The sequence below is a fragment of the Mesoplodon densirostris genome, chromosome 4, assembly GCF_025265405.1.
Source record: "Mesoplodon densirostris isolate mMesDen1 chromosome 4, mMesDen1 primary haplotype, whole genome shotgun sequence".
NCBI lineage: Eukaryota > Metazoa > Chordata > Mammalia > Artiodactyla > Ziphiidae > Mesoplodon > Mesoplodon densirostris.
Genome location: NC_082664.1, coordinates 146,654,977 through 146,672,263, shown reverse-complemented (window position 1 = coordinate 146,672,263; position 17,287 = coordinate 146,654,977). Strand labels below are relative to the sequence as shown.

The window sequence follows — 17,287 nt, the reverse complement described above, 5'->3', positions numbered from 1 at the left end:
GTTTGGTAGGTTCAAGTCTTTTTTGTTGATGGTTGTTCAGCAGTCAGTTGTGATTTTGGTGTTTTCGTGAGAGGAGGTGCGCTCAAGTCCTTCTACTCTGCCATCTTGTCTCTCTCCTTTTGCCACGTTTTGGCTTGAGTTTCAGAAGGATGATTCTGGTCTCATGCTGATGTGTGTGTGCTGTTGGTTCTAAAGTTCAGCCAAGGCTTGTCACAGAACAGTCAATGGCAGTAGGGTTGTGGTTTAAATGGTCTTATGTATATTGGTGGGGAGGACTGAAAAGCTTAGTAGTATCAGGATTTTCGAAAACCATTTTAAAATAAATGACAATCATCTCTGGAGGGAGAAATGGGAGTTTTCACTTAAGAGTTTGATTTACAAGATCATAGTAAGACTCAGGTTTGGAAACACAACAGGCTTGAAAGTTTTTCAGAGACCATGAGACCGTTTTGAATCAGCTCTGTTAGCCAAGCTCCTGGCCAAGACTTGACAGCAAACTGGTCCATGGGGTGCTCTGGGCATATCCACAACTCAGGTGAGTCTCCCTGTGAATGGTGGGAACCGTGCCAGGGACTAGCTGACTCTTGGGGCAGACCTTGAGATGTGGCTGCTCCAGAAACCACTAGAACTGGACCATGGTCACATTTAACCTCAGGCTGGAAAGTTATACAGAAATGCACTGAATGCCAAGTAGTTAGAGATGATTTTATTGTTACACAGGAAATGCAAAACATTTATTCTGCCCCCACGCCACAGTCCTCTGTTTGGTGTCTGCTGCTTCCACCTCCAGGCACTGCCTCTGTCTTGGGGTCCTGGCCTATAGCAGCTCTGTGAGGGACTGATGTAGGAGTCCTCCTCCCATTTCGTAAGTGAAGCAGAGTGGTCTGAACTTGCCATGGTCACGGTTGGGGTGGGGTGGAATGGGATCCTGATCTTAACAGTTCCTTGTCTGGTTCCTGACTTCCAGGCTGCCTCTGAGTTACACCACCAGCTATACCACCTTACTAAGGCAGGGCAGGCATTGGGGTTAGGGCTGGGCTTGGAGGTGGACAGACTCCACAAGGGGGATTTGAAAAGTTGAAGGCATTCACATGGGAATCTGAAAGCTGATCATGGTAAAGGAGACTTGGGACCAGGCCCCAGTTTCTTTATGCCCATGGGGACCTGGCTGACCTCACCTTCATGTTTTAAATTTCCTCAGTTCCGTTAAGCCTTGGTTATTCCTGTTTCTATGCAGCAAACTGAGGGTTACATATCATGAGCAGACCAATAGGGCCCTGGCTCAAATGAACCAAGCTTCTGGGTACGTTACTAAGAATTCTTTTATGATACATGTCTGGAATTCCTTTTATGTCCAGAGAAAACTGCTGTCAGAGCACTTCTGTTAAGAAGTGCGGTAGCTCTGGGCAAGCTCAGTAGTGTTTGTAGTTATAAGTCCCTCAACCATTCCATCCTAACTAGCTAATCAGCTTCTTCCGTGTGTAAGTTCTGCTGATGGGACGTCTCCTGGAGAATGCTTGTCTGAAAGGAGAGTCTTCTGCCGTGGGGGAAAACACATCCACATCCTCATCTAGAAAAAGGCAGAAAGACTTAGCTAGCATACAGGAAGTAACAGAACAGAACAAAAGGAAATGGGCTTCAACTGCAGAGGGTTACACGTTAAGATGGACTTAAAACCAGCATTGCTTGTAGGTTCTTTCATCCCACGGACACACTACCTGTACTTTTTCAAGGCCCTAAGCCCTTACTGTCAGCACAGAGCTGACAGCAACAAGTAATTGCGAAAATGCAGAATACCTGTGGCACTTCAGTTTGACACTTTGCAGTTCTTTTTGTCTCAGATCTGTGGTGGTTTTGCTGTTTTGCATGATTTCTATCATGGTCTTGAGGGAAGAGAGCCACTGAAGAGCCCCACCTCCTGCACCCCGCTTCAGTTCTAGCAGAAGGAGGAAACCTCTCTAACCAGTGCAGCTAACAGGGTGAATCCCGTTCTTTCCAGCTGGGGTCGAGGGGAATCCTAGGGTCTGAAGGCTGATTATAATAGCCAGTCCGTTCTCAGACTGAATGTATGGAAACACAGGGGTATAACCCCCGAGGGGAAATGGCTGGCTCTGCACACACCACCTACCACCCGTGCTGCTTTCCCCTCAGATCCCATCGACCACAGATGAGCAGGAAGTGATTGTGTGCCAGCTCCTGTCACTGTCTTCAAGAAGCTGAAGTCATTTGGTAGGATTTCGGGGGTCTTTTGGTTCAAATACACATAAGTTCTAAAGTGGTATTTCTCTGGGAAGGGCGTGTGACACTGCGGGGACAAAAGCATCCCGAGCTGTGGCAGTCCCTACGACTCCTGCAAGATGCCAGTGCCTGAAAACCCCGAGCTAGCTTGGGGTAGAGCTAACCACAGGATAGAAGTTTGATCCTGGTAACATCTCTAGGACCTTCAACAAATTACCTCTGGTGTCTTTACACTGAGAGGAGGGTGCCTTCCCGTGGAACAGCAGCGGAGAGTGGGTCAGCGCCTGCAGACCGCTGGCAGAGAGGCAGCTCCACACAGCACAGCCGGGAGGCGGGGTGGCACCTGCAGCAACAGCACGGTCAGCACAGCCCGCGGCCCTCACACGGAAGCCCCAGCCTTCCTGGTAGGCGTCTCTGCAGTGCCTCCTGGCCAACACACCTGACAGAGCTGCGCGGCGGCCAACTCACCTGAAACAAACACCTCGTCGCCTGCCGTGGAGGGGAGCTGTTGCACACCCGTGCCTGGAGACCTGTCTTCACTCTTACCGACTTGGGAGTCTCCTCTCTGCTTGTCACAGACTCTTTTGGTTTGACACTCAGCCTCCTCCTTGGCAGAAAGGAGCCTCTTCCGAGATCCCAACCCAAACTGTCCCCAGGAGAAGGCTTCCTCAGCCGTAGGCTCACTGTCCCTGGGAGGTGACTGGTCTGGCAGCTGACACACCCCCTCGAGCTCAAAATCCCCCAAGATGGGGGTCTTGGTGATGCTGAGTTCAAGGCCTCGCTCCTTCCCCTCCGGCTCCAGCAGCAACACTCCCCCAGGAAGGTCCATACCGACCTCGCTCCTTCCCGCAGAGCAGCCGAGCGTGCAGTCCACGGCCCTCTTCCGGCGGGGCCAGCCTTTAATTGTGTCAGGAGTTGTCTTCCCGCTGTGCTTGGGGGATGGTGTCCAAGGAACCCCGACTTCTGTCTGAAATGGAGAGGGGGTACTAGAGGGGCAGCGGGTGGGGGTACAGGACTGGCAGATATAGGTCTGTCCCCCGCTCTTGCCAGGGCTGCCGTGCGAGGGGCGAAGGCAGGGGGGCGACAGGTAGGTGGCTTCGGGTTTGCCTGAGGACTTGCTGGCCCTGGGCACGCTGAGACCCGGGAGGCAGCTCTCCTCTCCCAGAGAGCTCTCCTCCCTTCGCAGGGCCTCAGCTTCTGACAGACAGCTGGGGTCTATCTTTTTAATTCGAAGCTTGGGAAGGCCAGAAGCTTGCATCTCCAGCTCAACCTCATAGGTCTGTGGGCTGGCAGAGGCTCTGGAGGGCCAGGCTGACGCCTGCAGATTCTCTAGTTGGGCGGCAGCCTGGCGCTGCTTCCTGTCTGCGGTGCAGCGCAGGTCGTAGCAGGGTGTCAGGGGAGAGCTGGGCCCAGAGGAAGGAGGAGAGGGAGGAATCCTGGGGTTACACAGAGACGGCTTCTCATAAGTACCCATCCTTGACCCCTCACCTTCTTCCACCGGTGAAAGGTTGCTTTTTAAGTTATCACTGCTGTGCTGCTCAGCAGCTTCATCCAGGAGAGTGAGATACTCCGAGTCTGTTGCAACAAGCAAAGGAGAGGATGTATGCCAGTGACTCCCAAAGCTAGTCCCAGGGTAACTATGTCTTTCAGGAGGAGACGGAGGAGAGAGGGTCGCTTCCTTCTGGTTCTTTCTAGCATCTGTGATGGCAGCTGGGTTGTCAGTTATGGCAACTCTCAGAACAGCAGAGCTGTTAGGCTGGCCCTCCGGGAAGTTTCTTTCACTTTTAGAGGTCTTTTTATGCCTTTTCCCAATTTTAGAAGGGGGTGGAGGCGGTAGGAGGTCAGGTCTAGCTATCTGTGAGGCTTTGTGGGGAGTCGAGGGAGCAGGACAGGAGGGAGATGTGGCTACACTGGGTGATTTCTGGGCCTCTTGCCAATCCAGTTCTCCAGAGGGAGGAGATTCTATAGAAAAATTCCCAAATGGAGTCTTCTCGGAAATACCACATGAAGGAGAGGTAACAGGTTTCTTTGGAGAAGTCAGAGCTGTGTTCCCTGGTTTCTCTGGGGTTCCGACAGCATCATTCCACGGCTGCGCCAGCTGCTCTGCCTGAGACGCTCCGGAGCCACGGGGGGGTTGGCGTTTCTGACTTGGAGGTGTGCCCACGAAGGCAGCTTGTCTTCGGACCCCTGAGGCTGCTGCCCTCAGAGACATTCGAGGAGAGTATCTGATGGGAGTCAGACACTCACTCCTGGTCTGGGCAGTTGATGAAACCAGGGATGCCGGACAGGAGGTGCTTTCTGGACTGGAATTCACCAAACATGGCCAAGCAGAATTCTGCAAAAATCTAGGTGGCTGACCACCTTGTCTTTGGGGAGTTCTCGGTATTTTTTCAAGAGGAGAGTGACCTTCTGCCAGGGAGTGTCCTTTCTGAGGAGTGGCTTTTCGTCTAGATGGTGAATGCCAGCCGTGTGAGGAGTCTTTTAAGAACTCCCTAAAAGTGACCTGTTTGGCAGGGGTCATTTCTGCAGGGGATTTTTGCAGCCTTTCAGGAGTGCGCAGCGGAGTTTGTGGTGTATGAGGGAACTTTCTTGGTGTAGCTTTAGAAAAGACTGGAGATTTCCAGTAACTCTTCTCAGGAGTCTGTAAAGAAAAATGCTTATTTCAGTGCTTGAACATCATAACCCATATTCTCTGAAGAGTGTTTTAATAATGTCTAAGATGATTAAAAAGTCAAATTTGGAAGATTTATAGCCAGCCAAAGGAATGATCTTAAGTTGGATTTCATATAGTGACAAGTTTCCACTTCCAAAACATGACCCAGATTTTACGTGTCCACTTTTTCTAGCACCGAGCACTGTATCCAATCTTAGTTTCTTCTCCTAAGACAAATAGTTTTAATAATTTGCATACTACAGCTAAAACATGCTTTGCCTCTAACTATGTCACTCCACTACTCACAGCTATCTTCTTCTTCAATGAGACAACTATTTCTGATCTTTGCCTAAAGTAACCTTTCGGAGCCACATCACCTGCTGTTGATCTGCATTCAACATGTGCTTTTAAGTACCTGCTATGTGCCAGGCAATGTGTGTGCGGGAGGAGGCCCAGGGGGATGAGGTGGAACGTGGAATATATGGATATATAAGGCACAGCCTCAAAGATAACATCTCAGAAAGGAAACTCTCCAGCAAAAAACTTCCCTTCCTTCTTGCAAAAATGCAGTTAAATAGTCCAACAGGTAAGGAGGTCCAACACCTATTGTTTAATCTTATCTGATCATCTCAAGGGAGTCCTGGTCTAGTTGGCATTTCATGTGGGATACAGACAGATATATAGTATGGCCAATGCAATGACAGGGGCATGCATGGGACAATATGGGAGCACCAGGAGGGTTGGCTATCTAACCCAGCAAAGGGGAGAAAAGGGAATAGGAATAGCGAGTCAGGTCTTAAAAGAATGGGTGTCAGAGGTGAAGACAAAAGGTGGGAAAGTCGGGGAGAGGGAACTTCAGGCATAGAAAACAGTGTAAGCAAAGGCACAAAAGCAAAAAACAGCAGTTGTGTGCATCCTGAGGCTGCTGGGAAGGTGGAGTGTGAAGCAGAGATGGCTGAGCAGGGATCAGATCATGGAGGTCTTTGCCTGTCCAGGGAGGAGAATGAATATGGTCCTATAGATCTGTGGTTTTCAAACCCTTCCCCACAGTTCCCTCCGTATCCTCCTCCATCCTCTAAGCAGTTTTTGGGTTTCCAAACAAAGATTATTATCTTTGAACACAGGGTTCCATTTTAGGAAAACTTAGAAAACCCTGCTTTAACAGATGAAGAGTCTGTAGAGCTTCAAGCAAAGTGATGTGGTCAGAGGAGCGTCCAATGGGGTCACAAACGTCCCTCTGACCTCTGGGGACAGGATGAATTTGAGAGAGAAGAGGCTACTGAAGTGTTCCAGGCAGAACTGAACTAGGGCAGGAACTGCAGGGATGGAGAAGAGGGAATGGGTATGAGATAGTTTGTCAGTAAAATGGGCAGGACTAATTGAGTAGCCAGGCCTGAGGAGAGGGGGAAGTCCAGGATGACTCCCAGTTTCTAACATGGGTGACTGGATCGAGTGGGCAATCTAACAGAAACAGATGAATGCTACTGCACATTTCAGAAGGATATATACGTAGTGTCTGATATAAATGGAAGATGAAGCCAAGAGAGTAGGGCGAGATCTTTCTATCTCCTCCCTGCCACCTTGGCCTCAGCCCAACTGCTACCTAAGTCCCCATACACCCAATAATCGTTCATTCAAGTCAACCCCAACCACCTCAAATCTCTGTTTTTATCTTCTCTTCCCTACTGGACTCAGTGGTTTTCCTTGTCCATGACTACATGCTCCCCAAACTATCTGAAACATCATCGTAATTTTATACCTGAGAAGCTATAGGTATTTCAGAATCCAATGTGTTTCCTGAAGGCCTTTTAATTCGAGCTGACCCCTTCTCGGAGGGACTGATCATCTCAGACACTGCCCCGAAAAGAAGCCTCTTGGGAGATCGAATACTTTGGATTGGAGAATTTTCTCTTTGGTCTGCAAGGCAAAAACAGTGACAATATTTCATTCTTTTTCAACTCCTGTGCCCCCCACCCGCCTCCCGCACCAAATACCCATAAAACAGCCAGTCCATACGAGAAAGATGATAATTCTTTTAGAGCAAATAGGGGCAGATCCCACCTAATTATGACAGCAGTGCCAATAATTGCTGCCTTCTTGAATTTTAAGACTGCGTATCAAGCCCAGTCCCTGTGTTAGGAGATGTAGGCAACTGAAATAATTTAGTTTGCAAAGACAAATATAAAAAGACATATCTGATAATCCAAGCTAATAATGATAAAAGAATGAAGGACAAACAGCACCTTCCACCTGGAGATGGCTTTCTGTAGGATCTGAACATATGGTAGAAATTATAGGTAATTTCCTCTTGAATGAATGAATTACCCACAAGGATAATGTGGACAGCCAGCCGTAGGAATCTAAAGGGATGACTCTGATAATGGTGGCCATGGATTGTTCATCTGGTCATCACTCTGAACCTCAAATATTTATACCTATTCTATTTCTCCAACGTCAAACTTCATTCTTTTCCCAACACTTCCCACCAAATCTGCATGGACCTCTGAAGACAGGTAGGCAAGCATTGTTACCTGACTTGACTTGCTGGAATGAGTGAACTCGTTGTATACTTCGAGACTTTGGTTGAGACACAGAGTAGAAGGAACCAGAATTTTTCCTGCTGAATGCCAATTGCTTGATTCGAGGACTTCGTCTCAAACTTACTTCTACAAGAACTAATCACAGTTAGTTCTGACAAGAAGAAATGCAAGCTTGATGTTTCCCCACATATTAAATGGGTAAGATTTAGATTTATGTAACACCACGTACAAGATGGAAATTTGACAAGCTATTGGCTTTGAGATCCCTGAAGTGAGACAAAGCTAAGAGGGATATGATACGTGGCCCCAACAAAGTACCAAAAAAACAAAAACCCCCCACAAAAACCAAAAACCAAAAAAACCCTGACCCCCCCCACTATAATCTGCAAAAGTCTCATAACCTGCCACCTTTAAGAATGATGTAGAGTGAAAAAAGGTTTGTGTAGTGTGAGTTGTTAAAGTTTAAAAATCACAGTTCTCATATTTATGTTACACATATTTGTATAGAAACAGTACCTGTAAGAGTATTATTAAAGCTAAATGTTAATAGTTACTTCTTTTTTTTTTTTTTTTTTTTTCGGTATGCGGGCCTCTCACTGTTGTGGCCTCTCCCGTTGCGGAGCACAGGCTCCGGACGCGCAGGCTCAGCGGCCATGGCTCACGGGCCCAGCCGCTCCGCGGCATGTGGGATCCTCCCGGACCGGGGCACGAACCCGTGTCCCCTGCATCGGCAGGCGGACTCTCAACCACTGCGCCACCAGAGAAGCCCAATAGTTACTTCTTTTCTTTCTTTTTTTTAAACATGTTTATTGGAGTATAATTGCTTTACTATGGTGTGTTAGTTTCTGATGTACAACAAAGTGAATCAGCTATATGTATACATATATCCCCATATCTCCTTCCTCAACAGACTTATTTCTAATTTGTGGGATTACCAAGTGATAATTAAATTTTTGGCTTCTCTGTGTTTTCTAATTTTTCTACAATAAACATAAACTACTTGACTAAAAGAAGTTAGTTTTTGGAAACCCCTCCTTCATCATGTACTTTTTTTTTTTTTTTTTTTTTTGCGGTACACAGGCCTCTCACTGTTGTGGCCTCTCACGTTGCGGAGCACAGGCTCCAAACGCACAGGCTCAGCAGCCATGGCTCATGGGCCTAGTCACTCCGCAGCACATGGGATCTTCCCAGACCGGGGCACGAACCCGTGTCCCCTGCATCGGCAGGCGGACTCTCAACCAGTGCGCCACTAGGGAAGCCCCATCATCATGTATACTTTAAAAATAAGCCACAGGGGACTTCCCTGGTAGTCCAGTGGGTAAGACTCCACGCTCCTAATGCAGGGGGACCCAGGTTCAATCCCTGGTCGGGGAACTAGACCCCGCACGCATACCACAACTAAGGGTCCGCATGCCACAACTAAAAGATCCTGCATGCTGCAACTAAGACCCAGTGCAGCCAAAATAAACAAATAAATAAATATATATATATTTTAAAAAGCCACAGCACTTTATATTAACGTAGTAGTTTAGCTTTCACTCTGAATCCCATTTCTCTTGCGTAAAAATATTTCTTCTCCAGAAACTCAGTACATTCTGTGTAAAAAACCATTCACCAGTAAATATGTACTGATATACACTGTGGGCCCAGAGCTGTCATAATGTCTGTAAAATATCTTGGGCTACGCTGAGCGATAATACCAGTATAGAATAGCTTTCACAGAAAGCAGAGGAAACACAAAAACTGAGAACCCTAAAACAAAACAAAAGTAGGTAATACCATCTTCTCCTTTTTCCGGGGACTCTTCAACAACGTCAATTTCAGGACCAGGATCAGAGGACCTTGAGGAACAGCAATACAAGGATTATTCAACACCACTCATAAATGACACATGTCAAAGAGCTACAGGTTCACACCTCACAAGGTAACAAAGACCACAAGTGGTCTTTGGCAAGCACTCTCACACATTACTGTCAAGAATGAAATGGTAAGAATATATTTTTTTGGAAAGCAGTTTGACAACATAAAGTTAAAAATATGTATATCTTCTGACCCACAAATTTCACTTCTTACAATTTACCCTGTAGATAAACATGCACAAGTGTAAAATCCACACACAATGTCCAGATGGAGCCTTGACAAGAAGGAGTAGATGCACTTCTCCCCATTCTTCCTGTTATGTACAGCTAAGAACCCTGGATATTACATATAAAGGAAGCGTAAGACTCTCAAAGGTGGAGAGAAGAGGCTTGGGACTTTAGGACCTGAGGAGAGACAGGGCAGCGAGCCCCCAGAGCTCCTGGATTGGGCGCTCGACAACCTGACAACCCCGATACACCAAGAGGTGCAGATGACAACTGCCCTAAGGAAAGCTAGCTCTCCTTAGCCAAAGAACCAGGAAAGAGGCAGCCAAGCAAGACAGAAACTTTCAGACCAGAACTGCCCTACTCCAACCAAGTGCCATGGCAAGCTGTGGTCCCACCACAGGCCAAGTTGGGATCCCAGACTTCCAGCCTTGCCTGTCAGTGAGAATCCCTCCCTCCCCAGTTCAACACATGAATAGATTTTTAAATCAGGCAGTATGCATTCAATGGAACACTACTCAGCAATAAAATGGAATGAACTATTGATATGTTCAACAACATGGATAAATCTCAATAATTATGCCAAGTGAAAGAGGCCAGACACAAAGAGTGAATTCTGTATGGATCTCCAGCCCCCATAAAATCTACAGAATGCTCTTTGGTTATAAGCAACACAGTTGAGACTAGAGTCACAAAGGTCATGAGAAGGTAAACATGGCCCATAAGATTAGGAGGGCTGTGCAGGTGTATGAAGAAGCTAGACAAGGATGTCATTTACCTGCCCTTGATCTGTCTATGAAGCAGCCTTCTGGAGATTTGCTTATGTACTGGAGTCTCGGCCACATTCTTGGTTAGCAGCTTGCGATAACCTAAAATGTAAAAAGGATAAATTTCACACAATCTTATCAAGAAGGAATAGCAAGGCAAAGGGAACAGTTTGAACTTAAATATGGTTTAATGCTTAGCCAGAGTGGCTCTTAATGGTCTTTTGGACCAAGGTCTAACCATAAGACTCAATTTAACATGATATAACAATTTATCAGCACTATTAGAGTTTAATAATAAATAAGTCAATGTAAAATATTATAAAATTTTAAGATAATATTCCTGAAAAAGTGCAAAGTTCTCATTTATTTGGGCTAACACATCTGTGCACCTACTTGGTGGTTCTTGTATTTATGATGAAATGAAATAAAGCATGGGAAAATGCTGATGTGTCATGCAATAAGATATTTAATATAACGATAAATCTAACTTATGCTCTGACATAAGTTTTCTCAATAGAGTAGGTATGCAAGCTACTCATGGGAGGACTGGTTTTAAGGGAGATAAAAATGACTAGAAAGAGGAGTGATGTCAGCAGGAATGTGGAGTAAGGACCTCTTAAAAAAACTCTCCTCCAGGGCTTCCCTGGTGGCACAGTGGTTGAAAGTCTGCCTGCCGATGCAGGGGACATGGGTTCGTGCCCCAGTCCGGGAAGATCCCACATGCCACGGAGCGGCTGGGCTCGTGAGCCATGGCCGCTGAGCCTGTGCGTCCGGAGCCTGTGCTCCACAACGGGAGAGGCCACAACAGTGAGAGGCCCGCGTACCAAAAAAAAAAAAAAAAAAAAAAAAAACTCTCCTCCATCAAAGGAACGAGAACACTGGCAAAAATTCAAAATCAATTTTTCCAGAACTCTGGCAATTAACCAGTTTGGAACAATCCAGGGAGTATTTATTCAACAAAAGCAGCTGAATCTCATTAAGAATAGCAAGCTTTGTGAAACTTTAACTTGCCCCAATCCCAACGTCCTCTCCCTAGGCCTGTGGTAGCCTTGAGAACCAAAAGCCCATAATTACTGTGAAAACCAACAGCCCAGGAGCCTCTGGACGGAACAGAATGGGATCCAAGCTCCTCCAAAGCCCCATTCCCAGATAACTACTTGGCCTGTCTGGCGGTTCCCTGGAAAATCCCACTCACAAGGCCTGTCTTTATTTGACCTGACTCAGAACTCATCCAATGCAAACAACTTTTTCCCAGGGAGCATTTACTGAAAACAATCAGCAGCAACTGTAAACATCACAGCTGCCTGAGGTGGTGATAACACTTGGGGCAAACCACAAGCTGACCAAAAGTTTAGATGGGAAAACTGGGGAGTGAGATGTCCCTAAGGGACTCTGCTGACTTCTGACACACTCCTGGGACCCTAAAAGTACATGTGTGGTAGGGCTGTGTGCATGCCCAGGATGGACCCAAGAAGGCCCTTAGCTGTCACCTCTGGCTGACCTTGAGGCTCTGGAAAACAGAAAGAGTTGTAAAATGTCTGGCTGAGTATGAAGACATGAGCCAATGCACACATAGGGCCCCTCAGCAAAGGCTGGGAAACTTACTGGTTCCGGGCATGGAAGAAAATCTCTGTCCAAACCTTAGCTGACAACTAAGCTAACCAAGCAGAGACTTCAGTGGCTACACATGACAGAATACAGACTTCAAAGACTTAGTTCAGGAGAGTAAACAAACAAAAGCAGTAATGGTAACAACAAATCCTGCCCTGGAGCAGTGGCAATCTGATCGTCAGAGTTGACTCATTATATTATTTAAAATGTCCAGTTGTCAACAAAAAATATGAGACAAGAAACAAGAAAGAGTGGCCCGTACACAGTGGGAAAAAAAGAATCATTCAACAGAAAGCACCCCTGAGGAAGTCCAGACATTGAATTTATTAGCCCAAGACCTTAAATTACCTATCGGAAATATGCCCAAAGGAAAAAAAAATCATATCTAAAGATAAGGAATGTATGAGTGAGCCTGATGACTTGCCAAACAGAGAATGTCAATAAAGAGACATATCATTAAAAAACAGAACCAAATAGAAATTCTGAAGTTGAAAAGTACACTATCTAAAATGAAAAACTCATTAGAGGGGCCCAGCAGTTGATATGAGGTGGCAGAAGAAAGAATCAACAAAATTGAAGACAAGTAATTGAGATTATCCAGTCTGAGGGACAAAAAGAAAAAAGAAGAAAAATGAACAGTCTCAGACACCCATACGACACAATCAAGCATAATAACATAGACACAGTGGGAGTCCTGGAGGAAGAGGAGAGAGAGGCAGAAAAAATATTTGAAGAAATACTGGCTGAAAACTTCCGATGTTTGATGACAGACATTACGTAGCCAAGAAGCTCAACAAACCTAAGTATGATAAAGTCAAAGAGATCCACACCAGACAAATCATAATCAAACTGTTAGAAGCCAAAGGGGAAGAGAGAATCTTAAAAGAATCAAGAAAGCAGTGATCCGTCATGTACAAGGAACCCTCAATAAGATTAACAGCTGATTTCTCATCAGAAATATAGGATAACAAAAAGGCACTGTGATGAAAGGCAAAGTGCTGGAAGAAAAAGACTCAAGGATTCTATATCCTCTAAGACTGTTACTCAAACATGAAGGAGAAATCAGCATATCTTCTCCACCCCCAAAGAAACACCCAAAAAACAACACTGAGAGAATCTGACACCGCAGACCAGCCCTAAAAGTAATGTCGGTACTACAGGGAGTCTTTCAGGATGAAAGGAAAGGGCACTGTAGAGTAACATGAATCCACGTGAAGAATTAAAGAGCACTGGTAAAGGCAACTATACAAATAAATGCAAAGGACAGAATAGAAGTATTTTTGTTTGTAATTCTTTTCTCCTTTGAGTTAAAAGATAAAGCAATGATTACAAATGTGCTGATGGGCATACAATGCATAAACATGTAATCTGTATGACAATATAGCCCAAAGAAGGGGATAGAAAACAGTTATACAGGAGCAAAGTTTTTGTATACTCCTGAAATTAAGTTGGTATTAACCTCAACTAGATAAAATAAGATACTTAATTGTAACCCCCAGAAAAAGTGACATCACATGAAACAGTGAAGTAGGAAGCTCTAGGGTTTGGTCCCTCCCCCAAAACAACTAGTAAACTAGGAAAAAAAATTATCAGAGTAAACTATTTTGGAACTCTGGAACCTGACTGGCACTTACGACAACCAGGGAAGTGCCTGATGAAGGGAGAGGCTGATATTTAATAAGGAAATGACATGCACGAACCAGCTACCAGCCTCCTTTCTTCAGCCCTGCTGTAGCTGTGGGGACAGCGGCCCACATTCTAGGAGCAGCTGGTTGGTGGTAGGGCAGACAGTGGGGACCTTGTCTTCCAAATCTGGGGTTATATGGTTCAGTCAGTGTGCTTTGGAGAGTGGAGTCCTGTGGGGCTGGTGCAGACATTCGCCTTGGTTTCTGCTCTCTCAGGCTGCAGCAGCTTTCCCCCACTGCATCTAACAGAAGATTTAGAGGGACAGGAACACCTTTTTGTTTTTCCCTTTTTGGAGCCAGACACTTAAGGAAATCTTTGTCAGGTCACTGGCTAACCACAGAGGTAACAGAACAGAAACTTCAGTGACCACACAAGAAGGAATACACGCTTTGTAAAAAATAGTTTGGAAAAGGCACAAATGGACAGGCCCTCAATAAGCAAAGATCAGCAATTTCTCAGGAGTGGGAGAATTTGATCTCCAGGGTTAACCAACTGTAATATTCAGAATATCTAATTCTCAAAAAAGAATTACAAAGCATACAAAGAAACAGGAAAGTGTGCCCAGGAAAAAAATTTGACAGAAACCACCCTTGAGAAATCCCAGATATTGGAATCACTGGTCAAATATGTTAAATCAAATATTCTAAACATGCTCAACGAGCTCAAGGAAAAAAAGAACAAAGAATTAAAAGAAATAAGGAAAACAATGGATAAATAACATGAGAATACCAATAAAGGGACAGAAATTATATAAAGGAACCAAACAGAAATTTTTGAGCTGAAAAGTACAATAACTGAAATGAAAAGTTCACTAGAGGGGTTCAACCTCAGATTTGAGCAGGGAGAAGAATCAATAAACTAGAAGATAAGACAATCAAAATTATTCAATCTGAGCAGAAATAAAAAAGGATGAAGAAAAATGAACAAAGCCTGCTTAAGGGACCTGTGGGACACCATCAAGCATAAGAATGTACAGACACTGGGAGTCCTAGAAGAAGAAAAAGGAGAAGAGAGAAAAGGGCAGAAAAAAGTCGGGAGAAATAATGGTTGTAAATTTGCTAAATATGATGGAAATATATAGGAACAGAGTGTATACTATTGAAACTAAGTCGTATTATTCAACAGGTTTAAATTTAAGGTGTTAATTGTAATCTCCGAGGTAAACACTAAGAAAATAATTAGAAAATATACAGAAAAAAAGATGAAGGGAATCGAAACAGTACACTACAAAAAAAAAAAAAAATCAGCTACAAGAATGGCAGTAACAGAGAAATGAAAGAACAAAAGAGGTATAAAATATATAAAAAATAAGTAGAAAATGGCAGAAGTCCTTCCTTATCAGTAACTACATTAAATGTAAATAGATCAAGTGCTTCAATTAAAAGGCAGAAATTGGGGACTTCCCTGGTGGTGCAGTGGTTAAGACTCTGTGCTCCCAACGCAGGGAGCCCAGGTTTGATCCTTAGTCAGGGAACTAGATCCCACATGCATGCCATAACTAAGGAGCCCGCATGCCACAGCTAAGGAGCTGGTGAGCTGCAACTAAGACCCAGCGCAACCAAATAAAAATAAATAAATAAATGTTTTTTTGTTTTTTTTTTAAAAAGGGCTTCCCTGGTGGCGCAGTGGTTGAGAGTCCGCCTGCCGATGCAGGGGACACGGGTTCGTGCCCTGGTCCGGGAGGATCCCACATGCTGTGGAGCGGCTAGGCCCATGAGCCATGGCCGCTGAGCCTGTGCGTCCGGAGCCTGTGCGCCCCAACGGGAGAGGCCACAACAGTGAGAGGCCCACGTACCGCAAAAAAAAAAAAAAAAGAAAAGAAAAGGCAGAAATTGGCAGAATGGATTTTTAAAAATATGATCCAACTATATTCTGTCTATAAGCTCACTTTAGATACAAAGAGGTTGAAAGTAAAAGGACAGAAAAAGATATTGTATGCAAAAGAGAGCTCGCATGGCTATATTATTGTCAAAATAGATTTTAAGTCAAAAAAGGTTCAAAAGACAAAGTTCATCATGTTGGTTTAAAAAATTCAATCCATTAAGTGATACAATTATAAACATATACACACAACTAACAACAGGGCCCCAAACTCTATGAAGCATGAAACTGACAGAATTGAAGGAAGAAAAAAATAGGTAAGTCAACAATAATACTTGGAGACTTTAATACCCTGATTTCAATGATAGAACATCTATACAGAAGATCAACAAGAAAACAGAAGACTTGAACACCACAAACCAACTAGGCATAACAGACATCTATAGGCATTCTACCCAAGAGCAGAACACACATTCTTCTCAAGTACACATAGAACATTCGCCAGAACAGGCCAAATGTTAGGCCATAAAACAAGTCTCAAAAAATTTAAGAAGACCAAAATCGTACAAAGTATGTTCTTCAACTACAATGGTATGAAATTAGAAATTAATAACAGAAATTTGTGAAATTAACAAATATGTGAAAATGTACACCCTCCTAAATAGCCAAAGGACCAAAGAAAAAAAACACAAGGGAAATTAGAAAATATTTTGAGATGATGAAATTGAAAACACAACATACCTAAACTTACAGGATGAAGCTAAAGCAGCGCTTAGAGGGGAATTTGTACCTGTAAAAAGCTGTACTAAAAAAGAAGTCTGGGGAATTCCCTGGCAGTCCAGTGGTAAGGACTCTGCACTTCCATTGCAGGGGGCACGGGTTCTATCCCTAGTCAGGGAACTAAGATCCCACAAGCCATGCAGCGTGGTCAAAAACGAAAACAAAAAAGAAGCCTGGAACCCTCCTACACTGTTGTTGGGAATGTAAATTGGTACATTTACATTGGTACATAAACCACTATGGGGAACAGTATGGAGGTTCCTTTAAAAACTAAAAATAGAACTACCATATGATCCAGCAATCCCACTCCTGGGCATATATATCTGGAGAAAGCCATAATTCGAAAAGATACATGCACCCCAGTGTTCACTGCAGCACTGTTTACAATAGCCAAGACATGGAAGCAACCTAAATGTTCATCGGCAGAGCAAAGGATAAAGAAGACATGGTACATATATACAATGGCATATTAGCCATAAAAAAGAAGGAAATAATGCAATTTGCAGCAACATGGATGGACCTAGAGATTATCATACTAAGTGAAGTAAGTCAGAGAAAGACAAATATGATATAACTTATTTGTGGAATCTAAAAAACTGATCAAATGAACTCATTTACAAAACAGACACAGACTCACAGACTTTGAAAACAAACTTATGGTTACCAAAGGGGAAAGGTGGGGGTAATTAGGAATTGGGAATTAACATATACACACTACTATATATAAAACAGATAATCAACAAGCTTCTACTGTAGAGCACAAAGAACTCTGTTCCATATTCTGTAATAACCTATATGGGAAAAGAGTCTGAAAAAGAATGGATATATGATAATGTGTAACTGAATCACTTTGCTGTACACCTGAAACTAACACAACATTGTAAATCAACTATACTCCAATATAAAATAAAAATTAAAAAAAAGAACAGTGGTGATAAACTGTTCAATGAGTGATGTTAAAAAAAAAGCATGTATTTTAAAAAATCAATAACAAAACCTTAATCTTAAAAAACTGAAAAAGATCAAACTAACACCAAAGCAAGTAGAAGGAAGGAAAAAATACAGATTAGACAGGAAGTGAACGAAATCAAGAATAGAAAAATAGAA

At 44.0% G+C, this 17,287-nt stretch overlaps 2 protein-coding genes across 5 annotated transcripts in view; one reads left to right on the top strand and one right to left on the bottom strand.

Moving 5' to 3' along the window:
• KIF7 (kinesin family member 7) overlaps positions 1-3,234 on the top strand; it is a 33,653-nt gene extending 30,419 nt beyond the window's left edge. Inside the window, exon 20 of one of the 2 annotated variants that reach the window (XM_060097372.1) lies at positions 2,152-3,234. In XM_060097372.1, coding sequence (XP_059953355.1) covers positions 2,152-2,171 — 20 coding nt within the window. In that variant the 3' untranslated portion in view covers positions 2,172-3,234. Of the gene's footprint in view, positions 1-1,841; positions 1,913-2,151 lie in introns of those variants that run through there. The other variant, XM_060097371.1, reaches the window with a different exon arrangement.
• TICRR (TOPBP1 interacting checkpoint and replication regulator) overlaps positions 699-17,287 on the bottom strand; it is a 47,794-nt gene continuing 31,205 nt past the window's right edge. For 2 of the 3 annotated variants that reach the window (XM_060097363.1, XM_060097365.1), the window contains exons 16-22: positions 10,294-10,384; positions 9,211-9,272; positions 7,423-7,566; positions 6,651-6,808; positions 2,707-4,879; positions 2,456-2,581; positions 699-1,570 (exon numbers count right to left, since the gene is read on the bottom strand). In XM_060097363.1, the coding sequence (XP_059953346.1) occupies positions 1,458-1,570; positions 2,456-2,581; positions 2,707-4,879; positions 6,651-6,808; positions 7,423-7,566; positions 9,211-9,272; positions 10,294-10,384 (2,867 nt within the window). In that variant the 3' untranslated portion in view covers positions 699-1,457. The remainder of the gene's footprint in view (positions 1,571-2,455; positions 2,582-2,706; positions 4,880-6,650; positions 6,809-7,422; positions 7,567-9,210; positions 9,273-10,293; positions 10,385-17,287) is intronic. The other variant, XM_060097364.1, reaches the window with a different exon arrangement.